We start from the raw sequence: 18,789 nt of genomic DNA on the forward strand, positions 1-18,789 counted from the left end.
ATATGAATCTGTATATGTGGAAGTAGCACACAATTTTCAAAGTCTTTAAAAAACTGGGTAAGACTGTTTGAACAAGTGAAGAACAACCTAATTAATATTCATATGCCAAGCATTGGATTGGTAAAATCGGACAGGTAGCACAACCCAACAAGAGGATGAGCACACAGAAGTCACATAGTAAAACATTTACCAATAGATGCAAAGCCGGACGTTACAATGTCATGTTAAACATGATTACACAAAATAAAATGGAGCTTGAAACTCGAAGACAACATTGTAAGTTTTTTCTAAAGATTTCTTGGCATTTAATGTGTTTGCTTAAAACGCGTTCATAGACATACATGCATAATATTGCATCTAATGAATTTTATAAAATAAACAGACGCGACTGACCATTGATCGGTGATGTAGAATATATATTTTTTATTTCAAACTTGTGTAAAAAGAACAGCACATTTGTAGTACATTAGTTACACATTAAATCTATATGCGCAGATTGTTAACTGCATGTGTGATATGTGCTATGTAATATTAAATGATTCTCAAAAGTGTTTATAGTCAAAAAGTTAAAAGATCCTCGAACAGGCTATACTGCTTTAAGGAAAATGAGACGTCAAGCATAAAGCTGAACTGAAGGCGCCTCTTCATGATTGTGAGGTGATTGACAATACGTAAATACATCAAATGAGGCTACACATGATTTCTTGACGTGGCAATACATGATAGCGTCCATTTTGTACATCGTGGATTAACAGAATTAAATCTGCAATGATTTGAAAAGAACATTATTACAACAGACTTACAAACCATCTCTTATTTTATACAATTCTAATTATATTTATAGAATATTATTTATAGAATATGATTGTTGTACCATTGAACAATATCTGAGCTGAATTGTTCATAATTGAGTTTGTTGTTAGTGACAACTTTTTATTTTACAGTTCACAGTGAAAGATCTTGCTTACGACTGTTTTTTACTGGGCTGTGTCTGGGAATCGTGTGTTTTCTGGTGAGTTAGATCACATACTAATTTGTTATCTGCATCTTTTGCAATGGCAATATAATGTTTTTCTTCTGCAACCTTGACTCTGCATACACTAAAAACTAAATAACCAAATATTGTGTTATATTGGCTTATAGTGTATGATAGTGTACATGAGTTTTGAGAACAATACTGTATGATATTCCAAAAATATATAAAAATAACAATATCCATATAAACAGCCTGTGTGTGTGTGTGTATATGTACACTCACCTAAAGGATTATTATGAACACCTGTTCAATTTCTCATTAATGCAATTATGTAATCAACCAATCACATGGCAGTTGCTTCAATGCATTTAGGGGTGTGGTCCTGGTCAAGACAATCTCCTGAACTCCAAACTGAATGTCAGAATGGGAAAGAAAGGTGATTTAAGCAATTTTGAGCGTGGCGTGGTTGTTGGTGCCAGACGGGCCGGTCTGAGTATTTCACAATCTGCTCAGTTACTGGGATTTTCACGCACAACCATTTCTAGGGTTTACAAAGAATGGTGTGAAAAGGAAAAACATCCAGTATGCGGCAGTCCTGTGGGCTGAAAATGCCTTGTTGATGCTAGAGGTCAGAGGAGAATGGGCCGACTGATTCAAGCTGATAGAAGAGCAACTTTGCCTGAAATAACCACTCGTTACAACCGAGGTATGCAGCAAAGCATTTGTGAAGCCACAGCACGCACAACCTTGAGGCGGATGGGCTACAACAGCAGAAGACCCCACTGGGTACCACTCATCTCCACTACAAATAGGAAAAAGAGGCTACAATTTGCAAGAGCTCACCAAAATTGGACAGTTGAAGACTGGAAGAATGTGGCCTGGTCTGATGAGTCTCGATTTCTGTTGAGACATTCAAATGGTAGAGTCAGAATTTGGCGTAAACAGAATGAGAACATGGATCCATCATGCCTTGTCACCACTGTGCAGGCTGGTGGTGGTGGTGTAATGGTGTGGGGGATGTTTTCTTGGCACACTTTAGGCCCCTTAGTGCCAATTGGGCATCGTTTAAATGCCACGGCCTACCTGAGCATTGTTTCTGACCATGTCCATCCATTTATGGCCACCATATACCCATCCTCTGATGGCTACTTCCAGCAGGATAATGCACCATGTCACAAAGCTCGAATCATTTCAAATTGGTTTCTTGAACATGACAATGAGTTCACTGTACTAAAATGGCCCCCACAGTCACCAGATCTCAACCCAATAGAGCATCTTTGGGATGTGGTGGAACAGGAGCTTCGTGCCCTGGATTTGCATCCCACAAATCTCCATCAACTGCAAGATGCTATCCTATCAATATGGGCCAACATTTCTAAAGAATGCTTTCAGCACCTTGTTGAATCAATGCCATGTAGAATTAAGGCAGTTCTGAAGGCGAAAGGGGGTCAAACACAGTATTAGTATGGTGTTCCTAATAATCCTTTAGGTGAGTGTATATATATGCTCATCGTATGCAATACATATTCCAATTTAAATGTAGGCTTTGTCATTACTATTATTATTATTATTGCTTTACTGTAATTATTTTTTACAATATTCAGTGCAATTAGAAGCAGCTGGGGGAGAGACGTCTAATTCAATACACATACAGTACAGAGTTTTTTAACAGAGCTACAAAAGTGTTTACAAGAACAACCACTCAATATCTCATTCACTTGACCATCTTAGAACAATAATTTACTTATTTCTTTATTTCATATATTGTGTGTCTGTACTAGGTTGTATGGTCTTATATGGGTAATGGAAAGAAGAAACAATCTACACCCAGCATTTTATCTCAGCACTTTGCAAGACTCCACAACTCCACAAACACCATCACTTCTCCTGCAAACAATGTATTAATAATAAGTTCAGAAGAGTCTGAGTCACTGATAAAATCATTTTACTCTGAATTAGGAATCAGTTCAGACAGGTACTCCAGTTTACAGCAGGTTCTCTTCTGGGCTGAACCAGACAGATCTGTCACACCTGTGTCCCTCAGTACTAGTCCAGCCCACTCCACATTCACCATCCAGGACCTGAGAGAGAGCTACCAAATAGGCGAGGAGATTTTTGTTACTGTGCATGCGAGGGATTTTAACAACACATCCAAACATTATGGAGGGGACTTCTTTCAAGCCAAGCTTTTCTTATCCAAATCTAAGGTACTTCACAAATGCATTTAAATATTTAATTGGATAATAGATATCATAGCAAACATTAATTCTGCTATAAATATCTTACATATTTTGAGTGCCATCTACAAAGCTGAAATTTTCTAAACCTTGGACAGAGGGAGTTGTACAAAGTATTTTCCTCCTTCACAGGCCAGTGTGTTTGGGGAAGTGGTGGACCAGCTCAATGGTTCCTACTCTGTGCGTTTTCTCCTACCATGGGTTGGTGAGGCACAGGTGGCTGTACGTCTTATCCACTCCAGTGAAGCTGTGCAGGTTCTGAGGCGTCACAGAGACACTGACTCTGACAGTGTGTTTTTCAATGGATATTATGAGGGGCCAGGACCAAATGGGACCAGGTTGAGTGAAGTAGTGAAGTGTAATGTGAAGTGGAACAAGAATGGACTGGAGAGGATGGGATCTGGAGACTGCTGCTGTGAATATAAGGATCCCCGTACTGGAGAAACATGGCGCTGCCACAGACCCAAATCCCTGCCATGCACTGCCCTCGTGTACCACTCTATGGGCAGGTATATCAACTGCCTGAATAATGAAGAGAAAATACTTATGTGAGATTACCAGATTTTTTTATTTTCTGTATAACGGATTTCTTTAACTCATCATTAACTGGTTTGTTGTCATGAAAATGTTATGAAAAGCCAGTATGACAGAGACATATATTTTCTCTTTGGTAGGAAGCAAACCAACATGGGTATCAATGGAGAAAAGAGCATCATCAAAATTCTTCCTTCCAATGCAAGTGAAAGTACTGGTATGTTGGTCTTGGATCTGTGACTTGTACAAAGGCATGGTCCTGTTGGGAAATTTGAGTGTGTACAATGTTGTAGTTTAATGGATTACTCTGAACTGGGTGAGAGTTTGTCTAATGTAAATGAAATGTTGATCTAGCATTACATTAAATCTGACTAAAAGATCTAGAAGACCTAAAGGCATAAAGTGAAGGCACATCCAATATAAACTGGCAATTTTAGTTTGAGCTAACAAGGAAGGCAGCATTAAAAAAGAAAAACCTGATGTCTTGCTATTTGTTCTCAAATTGGGTCAAAGTCTCTACACAGAAATCTAGTCCACCAGCTTGACCAGCACCAAAACATTACAAACATGCCTAGACCAGCATGAGAATATGACAACTTATTTAAATTACATAATTTAATCTATTCAAATACACAACTTGTATTACACATAGGCCTACTATAGAGCTAAATAATATTGGCATATTTACATTGACTGGTAACCCAGAGGAAGATGGGCTCCCCCAGCTGAGTCTGGTTCCTCTCTAAATGTTTCTCTCCACTAACTAACATCTTAGGGATTTTTTTTCTTGCCACAGTCATCTTTGGTTTGCACACTGGGGGCCTAAAGACATTAAAGAAAATGTTCACCTAAAAATGATAATTCTCTCATCATTTACTTTTCATCATTTTCCGTCTCAAACTTGTATGACTTTTTTCTGCGGAACACAAACGAAGATAGTTTGATGGACAAATTAATTTAGTTTTTTCCAAATGCATGGCAATGGGGTCCAACACTTAAGATCCCAAAAAACATAAAAGTAGTATAAAAGTAATCCATAAAATTTAAGTGGTTTAATCCATGTCTTCTGAAGCGATGAGATCAAAATGTAAATCCTTTTTCACTTTTACATCTTGAGATTTGCAGTCTCTTTGGCTATCAAGATTTAAGCTCGATTACACTTCCTCGTTCTTGATGCATGTGCAGACTGCTGCACACATGCTCTGTGTATGTGCTTGTGCTGTGCATGAGCTCTGTGCATACGTCAAACGTGAGGGAGTGTAATCAAGCTTAAATTCATGATCAAATTTAAGTCCTTTTTGGAGCTTGAAAGTGTTGGACCCCACTGACTTGCACTCTCTGGAAAAAAACGTATCTCCATCAAAATGATCTTTCTTTGTGTTCTTCAGAAGAAAGAATGTCACACGAGTTTGAGACACCATAATAGTGAGTAAATACTGAGAGAATTATAATTTTGGGGGAAATATTCCTTAAAGGCATGACCTTCTGTAAAGCTGCTTTGAAACAGCACTATACAAAAGAAAAAAAAAAGAACGAAAGAAACATTGCATGTTGGTAAAGCTAGTCTTTTCAGCAGGGTTAAAAGCCTTGTGTGTCACCAGTTCTGGGTAGATTACTTTTTAATCATTATTTTTAAGAAATTACAAGAAAATATTTTTAGTCAGTAACATAATCTCTTCAATTCTATTTTTAAGGTTATCTAATATGATTGCTTTTAAATACATTTTGGATTACTTCTGACCTCATTCTTGTTCATTTGATGTAAGTCCCATGCATTTGAGTAGGATAAACTCGTACCATTTCCAGTTTCAATTCAAGTTAAGCTCAGTCGACACCATTTTTGGCATAATGTTGATTACCACAAAAATTAATTTTGACTCGTTCCTACCTTTTGTTTGTGTGTGATTTTTCTCCCCTGTTCTCCCCGATTTGGAATGCCCAATTCCCAATGTGCTCTAAATCCTTGTGGTGGCGTAGTGACTCACCTCAATCTGGGTGGTGGAGAACGAATTTCACTTGCCTTCGTATCTGATATTGTCAATCCACGCATTTTTTCACATGGCTTGTTGAGCGCATTACCGTGGAGACATAGCGTGTGGAGGCTCATGCTATTCTCCGTGGCATCCATGCACAGCTCACCATGCGCAACACTGAATGCAAGAACCACATTATAGTGACCATGAGGAGGTTACCCCATGTGACTCTACCCTTCCTAGCAACCGGGCCAATTTGGTTGCTTCGGAGATCTGGCTCGAGTCACTGATCATGCTCTGGATTCGAACTCACGACTCCAGGGGTGGTAGTATGCATTTTTTCTTACTGAGCTACCCAGGCTCCCCATTCCTACTTTTCTTTAAAAAAAAAGCAAAAATCTGGGTTACAGTGAGGCACTTACAATGGTAGTTATTGTGGACAAATTTGTAACGTTAAAATACTCACTGTTTCAAAAGTACAGCCACAAGACATAAAGGATATGCGTGTTATCATTATTTTAATATGGTAGTATGACTTACTAACCTTTCATGTGTAAAGTTATAGCCAATTTTACAACTTTGTTTTTCCTGCATAGAGAATTACTATGTGGCCGCCTCGTCAAGTTTTGCAGTGCAAAATAACACTAACAAGCATTGCACTCGGATTGCCATTTGTAACTGCAAATCTCTGCAATAATAATAAAAAAAAATTCAGTTGTCGAATAGTCACTTTATGTCATTTAACGTAACTTCAGATCATATAAAACTATAATGATGACACGCGAGACGAGAGGAGCGCTGCAGCTCGAGTTTTCTGATAGAAATGGAAGCGCAGCGTAGTTCTAGCGGGAAGACTAGCAGCTGTACATCATCACATCATTAGTTGGATAACTCCTAGACAATCACATGTAAGCCATTGCTTTATACACTCACCTAAAGGATTATTAGGAACACCTGTTCAATTTCTCATTAATGCAATTATCTAATCAACCAATCACATGGCAGTTGCTTCAATGCATATAGGGGTGTGGTCCTGGTCAAGACAATCTCCTGAACTCCAAACTGAATGTCAGAATGGGAAAGAAAGGTGATTTAAGCCATTTTGAGCGTGGCATGGTTGTTGGTGCCAGACGGGCCGGTCTGAGTATTTCACAATCTGCTCAGTTCCTGGGATTTTCACGCACAACCATTTCTAGGGTTTACAAAAATGGTGTGAAAAGGGAAAAACATCCAGTATGCGGCAGTCCTGTGGGCGAAAATGCCTTGTTGATGCTAGAGGTCAGAGGAGAATGGGCCGACTGATTCAAGCTGATAGAAGAGCAACTTTGCCTGAAATAACCACTCGTTACAACCGAGGTATGCAGCAAAGCATTTGTGAAGCCACAACACGCACAACCTTGAGGCGGATGGGCTACAACAGCAGAAGACCCCACCAGGTACCACTCATCTCCACTACAAATAGGAAAAAGAGGCTACAATTTGCAAGAGCTCACCAAAATTGCACAGTTGAAGACTGGAAAAATGTTGCCTGGTCTGATGAGTCTCGATTTCTGTTGAGACATTCAGATGGTAGAGTCAGAATTTGTCGTAAACAGAATGAGAACATGGATCCATCATGCCTTGTTACCACTGTGCAGGCTGGTGGTGGTGGTGTAATGGTGTGGGGGATGTTTTCTTGGCACACTTTAGGCCCCTTAGTGCCAATTGGGCATCGTTTAAATGCCACGGCCTACCTGAGCATTGTTTCTGACCATGTCCATCCCTTTATGGCCACCATGTACCATCCTCTGATGGCTACTTCCAGCAGGATAATGCACCATGTCACAAAGCTCGAATCATTTCAAATTGGTTTCTTGAACATGACAATGAGTTCACTGTACTAAAATGGCCCCCACAGTCACCAGATCTCAACCAAATAGAGCATCTTTGGGATGTGGTGGAACGGGAGCTTCGTGCCCTGGATGTGCATCCCACAAATCTCCATCAACTGCAAGATGCTATCCTATCAATATGGGCCAACATTTCTAAAGAATGCTTTCAGCACCTTGTTGAATCAATGCCACGTAGAATTAAGGCAGTTCTGAAGGCGAAAGGGGGTCAAACACAGTATTAGTATGGTGTTCCTAATAATCCTTTAGGTGAGTGTAAGTCTGCTCACAATCTATCACATTGCTGTTTCAGTGTGCTAACCGGCAACCTCCACCACCCCACCACCACCAGTTGAGCCCCGTCCCGCACGGGGGTAGGCACCTTGCCCCTGCCTTCTATCTCCGGCAGGATATGATGGTTCCGAGTACAACCTCACTCAAGCCTGCATGTCTTCCTGATAGAAACACAGATCACAACTTGGCGATATATCTTTATTTCATCCTTAATTAAAGTTCATATAATATGGGAGCATGCCATGTAAATAAACACAAACTCCAAAACTGTCATTCTCTGTGCGGTCTGAGCTGCTTCAACCAGTCGCGGAAGAGACCCAATCTGAGCGGGAGTCGAGACCGGGAGAGATTTAAAGTTCCGCCGGCTGATGCGCACTCTAACACAGATACGCTCGTCTCTCACCCCCGCTGTCTGCTGCTCGCAACGTCATCATCATGAGATCCTCATGATCAGATCAATCTTATGTGAAAAATAAAACAAAAATTACAACAACAATAAAATGTGTGTGTGTGTGTGTGTGTGTGTATATATTGGTTTTGGATAGAATAGACTGACAAACGCTTATCAGTAATACTCTAATCGCTAAAATTGTTTACAGTGTTCAGTGACTAAAATGTCAATATGAAATGTTACTAAAATATGACTAAAATATCAACAGTTTTCATTGACTAAAACTACATTAAAATGCCCAGACTTTGTCAACTAAAACAAAGTTGTTTTATTAAAAAAATTAAAAATAGGATAAGATTGTCTAATATGATAAAAACTAAAATTTGACACAGAACTAAGACTAAATAAAAAAAAAAACAGATGACAAAATGAACACTATTATTCAGTTGCCAGGTCATTAGGAGTGTATTAATGCAAAGCCAACATTTACATGTTCTTAACGTCACTTTTTTTATCAGTATGGTACCACCTCCGCCTCATTTTGAGCCAGGAAAAATTCTGAAATATAATGTCAACAAAGCCTAAAACGACTGTAAAAATGACAATTTAAACAACTTTTAACAGATGAATTAATGCAAGTGTTTTTATAAAATTAGAAGCGTAAAATTTCTGTTAAAACCCTCCCAAAATTGGCCACATTCCCTTTCATTGTCGTCATTCACATAAAAGTATTCTCGTCACTTGATAAATTTAAGATTGAGCCACTGTAGTCACTTGGACTATTTTAACGATGTCTTTAATGACTTTTCAGGGCTGTCAAGTTTCAATCCCTTAGAAGCCTATGGAGGAGTGATCCAGCTCTCAGATTTAATCACAAATATCTTAATTTGTGTTCCGAAGAACGAAAGTCTAACGGGGTTGGAACAACATGAGGGAGAGTAATTACTGACAGAATTTACATTTACATGTCTGACAACACGCTTAAAAAAGCTGTGCTTTGCCTCAAACCGCATTGTCCACAGTGACACCAGAGGACCATATGCCCTGATCAGTTCTGGATAATGTTCCAGGAAATGGTGTTTTGGGATGAGGCGTTGCTCTGGGAAAACCATGAGAAACCTGTGTTTATGCTCAGATATCTTACTATCCAGGAAGCAAATGGTCTTCTCTGTGTGGACTTGGTTAACAACAAGCTCAACAATGTCTCTGAGAACAAGAAGCACTTCCCATGCTGGGTCACCTTCAGGGATTTTCGCTCCAACCATAGGTGGCAGGAGCCGCAGCAAAGTCCAGTTCTCGTGGGCATTGCCGCCCACAGTTTTCCGTGTGGCAAAGTTCACAGAGACAGGCTGTGGTGCATCGGTTTTGTCTGACCATTTATAGGGGAACTCTGTGATGCATTTGTTCAGCTCTTCAAGAGTGAAGTATTTATTCTGAATGAACACTCTGAGGCACAGTGCTATTTCTAGGGGCACTACACCTTCAAAGAGATCATGCAACACATCAGGCGGATACCCAGACAAAACATCAAAATATTTCAGTTTTGCTGTCAGTGCACACTGTCTCTTCACGCCATACACATGCACCAAACTATCATTCTCCTGTACAGCCTGAATATGCAGTGCGTGTTGTTCTTTCGTTCTGGGTGGGAATGCCCCTGTTCTCACTTCTCCATCTTGAAACTGTGACTTTTCACCTAGACAAAATCTGCAGACGTGTGAACTGGAAAAGCTCTCAACAAATCCCCCTAAAGAATGGGCTCCTAGATTGTCTGCAACCACACTAAACACTGTGCCTTTGACTCTTCTGCCTAATGCTGGAACATACAGTCCTTCCTCCTCTAAATACACAAGATCTTTGAGCAATGGCTCCAACACAGCACTGTAACCAAATTTCTTCACATCCTCAGCCTTGCACAGGATTGCTAAGAAGATTGAGTTTAGTTCAGATCTGAGCAATGAGGGGACATCAGCTAACACCCAATACACAGCTGTGATTGTGTTTTTTCCTGGATGTACCAATAGGATTGCATATCTCAAAGTCATCCACATAGAGATTGAGAGCAATGGTAAGATCACTTCCTGAGAACAGCTCATTGGTTTTGTAAAAGGTGCCGTCATGAAATGACTTGTACACATTTCTCTGAGCTTCTGCCTCACTCAAGATCAGGTCCTGTATATCTTTCTTGCTAAAAACCGGAAGTAATGACTTTAGAATGGGGACATACTGGAAGCTGCTCTCTCTACTAAGAACATACTCAATCGGTTCAACGACAGAAAAGTGTTCATTAAAGTACTTTCTTCTTTTAAAGGCAGAGGAAAGAGGCCCACCATCACAGAGGGCAGAACTAATAGGGTTAGCCCCACAAATGTCGCTCACCATTTCAGATACAATGGCTTCATCAATTTCACAGTTGTGCCTCTTCAAGCAAGACTGTAAAATGTCTTTCATGATGGGAGCAGAGGCTGAATGAGAAATAAAATGCAACTCCTCTACAAGCTCATCAATGCATTGGTTGGGTACATGAAAGGAACTCTCTAATTTCAACATTAAATGAGCCAAGCTTCTTTCAATCAACTTTGGCAGTACTCTTACATCATCATATCTAAGCTCATCAATATCAGACTGCTCACCCTCCTGATTTACTCCATCACTGCACTGATCTGCTTGTGAAGGGTTTTCATACCTCTTTATCACATCGTCTTTGAACTCATCTAATGAGTGGGGAGTATGCTTGCGATTTTTATGCGAAGCAAAGGTTCCACAGATATTAGTTTTGAAATTGCAATTTTTGAAAACACAGATGACAGTTTCTTGCTTTTTCAAATGTTGACGAAGGTGTTCAGAATACTCTTTTTCGGTGGAGAATGTGCCTACATTACAGACCTGGCAACAGAAACTGAGTATTTCAGAGGTTCTTACTCTTGAGTGAGTTGAGGGTTTCCTTGATATATGTGATTTTAGGCTACCCCATGATTTAAATGAACAAAAACAATCCATGTAAGGACATGGCAGAAGTTGCCAACCGCGGATATGACGTAACCTATAATGTTTCAACAACTCGTCTTTAGTAGGGGTCGCAAATTTACAGATTTTGCAAGGCCAATCCATATTTGATGTTTCTGTCTCACTCCATGCTTCTTTACACTGACCACGTCTCAACTTGAACCCCTTGGTCCACGAAACCAGGATACCAGGAGAAGATGAAGGCAAGTTGATTGTCCTTGCAAGGCCCACGGCAAAGTGACTGAAGACCTAAGTAGGGAGATAAATTAAGTAAAATGATTCAAGGAGGTGTGTGTGTGAACACAACTGATTTATTTACTGTAGATCTGAATTACAAAAGGAAAGTGTTAATGTTTCTGTCTCACCCCGTACTTCTTCACGGCTTTCTTTAGGAGGCTGATCACGTCTCAACTTGAACCACGACACCAGAATGCTGGATCACGGCAGAAAGCCACTCCTGCGCACACACGGACATGCACGCGCACACACACAATTTTCAATTTCACTTATGAGTCTTCAATAGTGACTAAACAAGTTTCACCTGTGTCATCATCACTAATTGTAGATGGACTCTGACCGCTCATCTCAGGGGAAGGAAAAAGTGACATTTTTTGTGATGGGGGCCAATTTTAAAGCAAGCCTTGTCATGCTGGTAATAAGATCAATTATAACACGAAAATGTCAGGGAAATTTTAAGGGTTGCTAGTGGAGGATGGATATTTTAGTGCAAACAAAACACTTATTCATCATGAATTCACAATCTGCATTTTAAATAACACAAATGAAATTACTGACTTTTATAAGGAATTATGTCTATTTTTAAACAGCTTTCCAATCACTATTTATATTTTTAGCACCATTTTTAAATTGTAATATATTTCTCTTTTAAACATACATGTAACATTCATCTTTTAATACATTTTCCATTCAAAACATTAAAATGAACTGTATTACCATTACTGTCCTTTCTAATACAACGTAAAGCATCAATTTTCTTAAAAATTATTTATCACATTAACTGTCTTAACATGAATATTAACATATTACCCTTATAAATGAAATATGGTTCTTCCATAAATTCTCAACAGACAATGGAGAGCAGGCTTTTTTGTGTTTCTGTTGAAAACAAGCACTGAGACCCGGGGAGAGAGCAGCTGCTCGCTAACAGCAGAGAACAGGAGACAGACGCTGGTCATTTTTATTTCATTTGTATAATGTTACATTTTATTCATAAACATTAAAAAAAAAAAAAACACTCTTTTGTGGTAAAATACGAGAAAAAGGTAAAAAATGATATTCCAAAATTTTTAAACCGAAAAAAAAAAGAAATTTGGAAAAAAGAAATAAAACGGAATTTAGGAAAAAATAAAACCTAATTCTTAGGGCCCTACATAAATCCGACTGGTTTTGAGCAAAGTATCTGAACAAATAGTGTAGCTACTCAATCAGTGACAGGCTCCAGCTACTAGCTAACTTTACCTCGGCACCATAGACAGTAAAAGAAAGCTCGGCACACAGACTGTAGGCCCAGTGGCGGAGCTAGACTTTTAAAACAGGGGTGGCAAAGGGGTGGCAAGGTATTATTTTGGGGGGTCAATATACAAAGTGTTCAATTACACTAAAAATAAATTATTTTCCACAAAATGTATATAAATTAAATTAAAGTTGTTTATTTTCCAAAATGTACACAATTATATATGTATTAATTATACAGCAAAAATAGAACAAGTATTCAAAGTGCTCCTTGGACTAATCAAGTACAGTAGTAAACAAAAACTGAGGTAAACTTGGACCTGTCGAAACAAGGCAGGACAAGGCAGTTGTACACATTCATGACAACACAAGGAAAATTGCTTAAAGACGTCTAGACATGTTATGTTAAGTGCTAATAAATTGTATGTCTGCACAAACTACAGTACTTCTGTACATGTCTACAGTCACATCTACTATCTCCACGGTGGTTTTATTAAGATTAGTTCAATATGCTGCATTACACGTGCCAATATGAATAAGCCTACCTAATGTCTGTGATTGTTGCCATTTGCTAACGAAATGTTTTAAGCATCTTCACGCAGGCGTGACAGTCAGTCAGTTTCCAGAGTTGCCAGATTGGGCGGTTTTACAATCTTTTTTGCGGGCAAAAATGGGTTTGGGCAGGTGGATAAAAATTGGGCTGGTTTCGGATCAGTTCGGCAGTTTTTAGAAGCCGAAACACCGGTACTTCAGATCCTTCTTTCAGCGACTCTCTGTTCAGTAGCATGCTCTCATAAATTCATAGTTAAATAACTCAGAACTTTTGCAAACTTTTATTGTATTTTGCTTTAGTTAAGAATGGCGTTCTTGCCTCAGTTTATTAATTATTATTATTATCATTATTGTTTACATGTACAAGACACAAATGTTTGTGAATATCCAGGGCCTGAATTTCGTTTTTTTTTTACACTGGGTCACATGGGGGGGGGGAACTTTTGATGCATCGGTCTAATCATCTTCATTTATTAATACCTACAGATTTGTATGCATGAATTGTGCATTTCCAGTTCTCAAAACAGTTAATAACAACAACAAAACTTTATACAAAATACGCCACGCTCTTCTTCAAATTGATATTAATAACTCAGTTTAAACTATATGTTATTATGTCTCTCAGTTTCTTTACTGATTGGGTGATAACAGTTCAAATTGATTTGCTTTGGAAAAGACAGGGTGGAGATCATTATCATTTAACACTATGCGTCTTGTGACGCGTTATGATACGCGTCATTGGTGACGCTGTGTGTCCCGTAAAAAGCGGCGTTACATGAGCATAGAGAGCGTCATTTTTTTTGCCGCCTCCAGACCACGAAAAGTACGCCATATTACACCGTCCCGTTCAATTGTTGTATTCAATGTTGTTACGCTGTACGTTAAGCTGATCGGTTCGTTGCTGCACTCGCACACCATAAAGAGCAACATGGTTTTTAATGTTTCAATTTCGTGATTAAAATGACATAATTTGGAAGCGGATAATTTATTCACAAACAGCTCATTATGACTGAAAGTTAGAAAGCTGCACCTGCACTCGATAGTGTGAACAAGATCAGCAGACACTGCATTGACAGTGAAACACATCATCTGTAACTGCAGGGCTCGGCGGAACACAGATAATGCCGGTCCAGCACTGATTGAGGAATTAAAATAAAAAGACAGTTTGACATTCTTTCTCGCATCTGTGAATTTTTTTTTTTAATCATTTCCTCTGAAAAGAAGCAAATATATCTGTGCGGGAATTTCTCGCACTATAAAAACTAATCTTGCGGGAATGGTTTAAATTATGTGCAATTCCCGCACTGAAATTCAAGCCCTGATATTATCAAAGCACTAAAATTAAACAAACTGTAATACTATAGCCTACAGCAAATAAAAAGCAGTTGATAACTGGGAATAATGCATTTTTAATCATACAAATAATTAAATAATTGTTAATAAAACAAATTTGGACGGTTTTTTGGTGCATTCTCGCGAGTTTTGGGCGGGAAAACCTTGCTGGCATTCCTGTCAGTTTCACAAGACTAGTGATGCTCATTTAAGTATTAATGCTAAGCACTACAGTGCTGCAATGTCTCCCTTACTTCCCGTTAAAACCAATAATTTAATTAATTTAAGTTAATTTAATACCAATAAAAGCCGTACATACCAGCAAAACGCTCTTCATCGATCGTATGTGCTGCCTGTCGCGTTATGTTTTGTTTCGGAGCCGTTTGAAGCACGAAGGAGGAGCTGCGTGTCAGCTTAACCAATGAAAAGTGTAGCAGCAACCGCACAAGCGTGCTGCGTAATGCTACGTTCACACCGGACGCGAATAGCGCGTCAGGCGCGAGTGATTTCAATGTTAAGTCAATGCAAAGACGCGTTACGCGCGTAAAAAATTCCTGCGGCGCGAATGAGGCGTAGAGCGCGGCGCGGTAGACGCGAATACGCCTCATTCGCGCGTCAAGATTGCGCGAATTGAGCGTCTGGCGCGTTACGCGCGAATGGTGCATTTTGTGCATTCACGCGTTTGACGCGAATTCGCGTCTGCCGCCCGAGTTGAAAAATCTGAACTTTGGCGTCAATTCGCGCCGCGTTAACCAATCAGGAGCCTAGCTGCCTGCTGCCCTCCTTCCTCTTCTCCTATGCCGTTCCCTGTGGCTCTTCCACCTTCCAAGCGAGGTCCTTTTTGTTCCTGTCTCTTAATGTAAATAGTTTGCACATATTGTTCATTTTTTTCAGTTCATATTGTTATTTTATATGTTTTGCCTAAATAATTTTTTTACGTTTTGCCTAAATATGTTTTTAATGTTATACCTAAAATTACTTCATATGTTTGGCCTCAATAAATTATTTTGTAATATGACTAAATGCCTGGTGTGGTTCTAATGCACAAACAAAGCAAATCTTTTATCACATAACTTGATTTCAATATATGAGACATTTTGATTTTGTATTGATTGCTATTTATTCCATATCTAAATCTAGATTATATGAAACATTATTATTGTAATGTAAAGACAACCAACATTAGTGTCTGGACAGTGTTGAATAAGGAAAAAACACAGGACAGGTTAATTACTTTTTGAGGCTGGCTCCATTTATCATCAAAACAAAAATAAATAAATAATTTAACCTGATATACTACCATGGAAAACCTGACATTTTTAAAAGTCTCAACTTAATAAATGTGCATGTTGTGGACCTGACATCCTGGAACTGGGGCTGACAACCTGGGAAAAAAAATATATATATAATAATAATGGACTATTTTTAGATAGTTTAGCTCTTTATAGGTTTGTGAGTGGCTCTTAAAAGAGCCGTTGTGGGAAGTCATGAGGAGGACTTCAAACGCTACTCCGTCGGCTGCCATGGTACTGCTCCCTCCGCCGAGAAGTGTGCCATGAAGACATCCCTCACCGAGTGCCTCTCTGGAGGAGTTGTTGGCCTAACCCGACCCAGACCTGGCAGTGGCTCCTCTCCAGCATGTCCCGCCCCTCGCAGCAGGTGCCTCTCTCCCTCCGAACACCTCAGAAAGTTGTGGAGAAGACACGTCGCCTTCACACACTTCTCCGCAACTTCTGGGTGGACCTCGATGAGGCGGCGTACATCCTCCACTGTGAGGAGAGGATGCCAAAGCGTTCTCCACCACCAGCCTGGCTCTGGAGGCGGTAGTGAAGACACGCCTCTCTGGAGGACAGCATAGAGGGTAGTTCCACCTCTCCTGGAATCCTTCTGCGATGGACCTCCAGTCATCAGTGGTGGGCACAGCCATGTACTGCTCCACAAGACAGTCCCAGATTGCAGTCACAACCTGGTGGACGATCTGGCTCACTGTTGAGACACCAACCCTGAAGCTGGACGCTATGGTCCTGAATGAGTCCCCTGTGGCAAGAAACCTAGAAAATATTTTTATAAGTACACTTGTAGTTACATATTCAACTATATACAATAACCAGTCTGTTTTACTTTAATGCACCATATTTGTTTGTTTGCTAGCAATTTTGCAAGCAATTTAACAAAGTTTTGAATCTTCAAAACAAAAGGGTATATGTGTATATGGTTTAAATCACTAGTGTGCCAATAACCAACTGATTATCAAAAGAAAGAGTAACGTTACTACATATTGCTTACAGATAGAGACATGACAGTATCATTTTTAGGTTATAGCAGTTAACCGAGTAACGTTATCACTAGAAAGAGCACTACATATTGCTTACAGATAGAGACATTATCACGTCTGCCAAAATAATATTTTATTTTTTTGGTTAACGTTACAGCAGTTAACTGAGTATCACTAGAAAGAGCACCAACAGTGGTATCCGTACCACACAGTTTGAAAAACATTGCTAGCATAGCGTAAATTAACATATATTTAATATACTGTATTTAACATTTTATATACATTTACTAACCGAAGACAGATGGACAGGCTCCGCGAGCTGGGATAGAGCGCCTGTATCCTCGCTCCGATCGCGGGACAACAGGTCATCAAACTGGGCGCGGGACAAGCGGAAGTACCGCTGAAAGCGGCCGTCATCCAGGCGCAGCTCCTGGAGCAAATGATGAAATTCGCCGAACTGGGAACGCCTCCGAGGGTCTGGTGGACCTAAGTACGGCGACGACGACCCATACGCCGCTGTTCTGCTCTCCAGAGCAAATACAGAGCGGTGACTCTCTCCACGTAATGCTCGATCAACATCAGCCATCTTGTAAAAAGATGGCGTCAACGATTTGCTCTGAGCGCGCCTGAATTTCGCTTCAAACTTTTGTTTTTACGCTCAATTTGCTTGACGCAATGGATTCAAAGTGGTCAAGCGTATAACTAGACGCGGTAGGCGCGAATTTGACGCGCTATTCGCGTCCGGTGTGAACGCAGCATAATGCTGTTAAATACAGTATATTAAATATATGTTAATTTACGCTATGCTAGCAATGTTTTTCAAACTGTGTGGTACGGATACCACTGTTGGTGCTCTTTCTAGTGATACTCAGTTAACTGCTGTAACGTTAACCAAAAAAATAAAATATTATTTTGGCAGACGTGATAATGTCTCTATCTGTAAGCAATATGTAGTGCTCTTTCTAGTGATAACGTTACTCGGTTAACTGCTATAACCTAAAAATGATACTGTCATGTCTCTATCTGTAAGCAATATGTAGTAACGTTACTCTTTCTTTTGATAATCAGTTGGTTATTGGCACACTAGTGATTTAAACCATATACACATATACCCTTTTGTTTTGAAGATTCAAAACTTTGTTAAATTGCTTGCAAAATTGCTAGCAAACAAACAAATATGGTGCATTAAAGTAAAACAGACTGGTTATTGTATATAGTTGAATATGTAACTACAAGTGTACTTATAAAAATATTTTCTAGGTTTCTTGCCACAGGGGACTCATTCAGGACCATAGCGTCCAGCTTCAGGGTTGGTGTCTCAACAGTGAGCCAGATCGTCCACCAGGTTGTGACTGCAATCTGGGACTGTCTTGTGGAGCAGTACATGGCTGTGCCCACCACTGATGACTGGAGGTCCATCGCAGAAGGATTCCAGGAGAGGTGGAACTACCCTCTATGCTGTCCTCCAGAGAGGCGTGTCTTCACTACAGCTCTCCAGAGCCAGGCTGGTGGTGGAGAACGCTTTGGCATCCTCTCCTCACAGTGGAGGATGTACCGCGCTCATCGAGGTCCACCCAGAAGTTGTGGAGAAGTGTGTGAAGGCGACGTGTCTTCTCCACAACTTTCTGAGGTGTTCGGAGGGGAGAGAGGCACCTGCTGCGAGGGCGCGGACATGCTGGAGAGGAGCCACTGCCAGGTCTGGGTCGGGTTACGGCCAACAACTCCTCCAGAGAGGCACTCGGTGAGGGATGTCTTCATGGCACACTTCTCGGCGGAGGGAGCAGTACCATGGCAGCCGACGGAGTAGCGTTTGAAGTCCTCCTCATGACTTCCCACAACGGCTCTTTTAAGAGCCACTCACAAACCTATAAAGAGCTA

General features: G+C 40.1%; 1 protein-coding gene across 1 annotated transcript in view; it reads left to right on the forward strand.

Annotated features, from left to right (window-relative positions):
• Positions 1-170: 170 nt before the first annotated feature.
• The window catches only part of LOC127631815 (NXPE family member 3-like), a 37,048-nt gene continuing 18,429 nt past the window's right edge, over positions 171-18,789 (forward strand). The window contains exon 1 of the mRNA XM_052110174.1: positions 171-276. Within this exon, the coding sequence (XP_051966134.1) occupies positions 222-276 (55 nt within the window). The 5' untranslated portion in view covers positions 171-221. The remainder of the gene's footprint in view (positions 277-18,789) is intronic.

The sequence above is a fragment of the Xyrauchen texanus genome, chromosome 38 (genome assembly GCF_025860055.1).
Source record: "Xyrauchen texanus isolate HMW12.3.18 chromosome 38, RBS_HiC_50CHRs, whole genome shotgun sequence".
Classification (NCBI taxonomy): Eukaryota; Metazoa; Chordata; class Actinopteri; order Cypriniformes; family Catostomidae; genus Xyrauchen; species Xyrauchen texanus.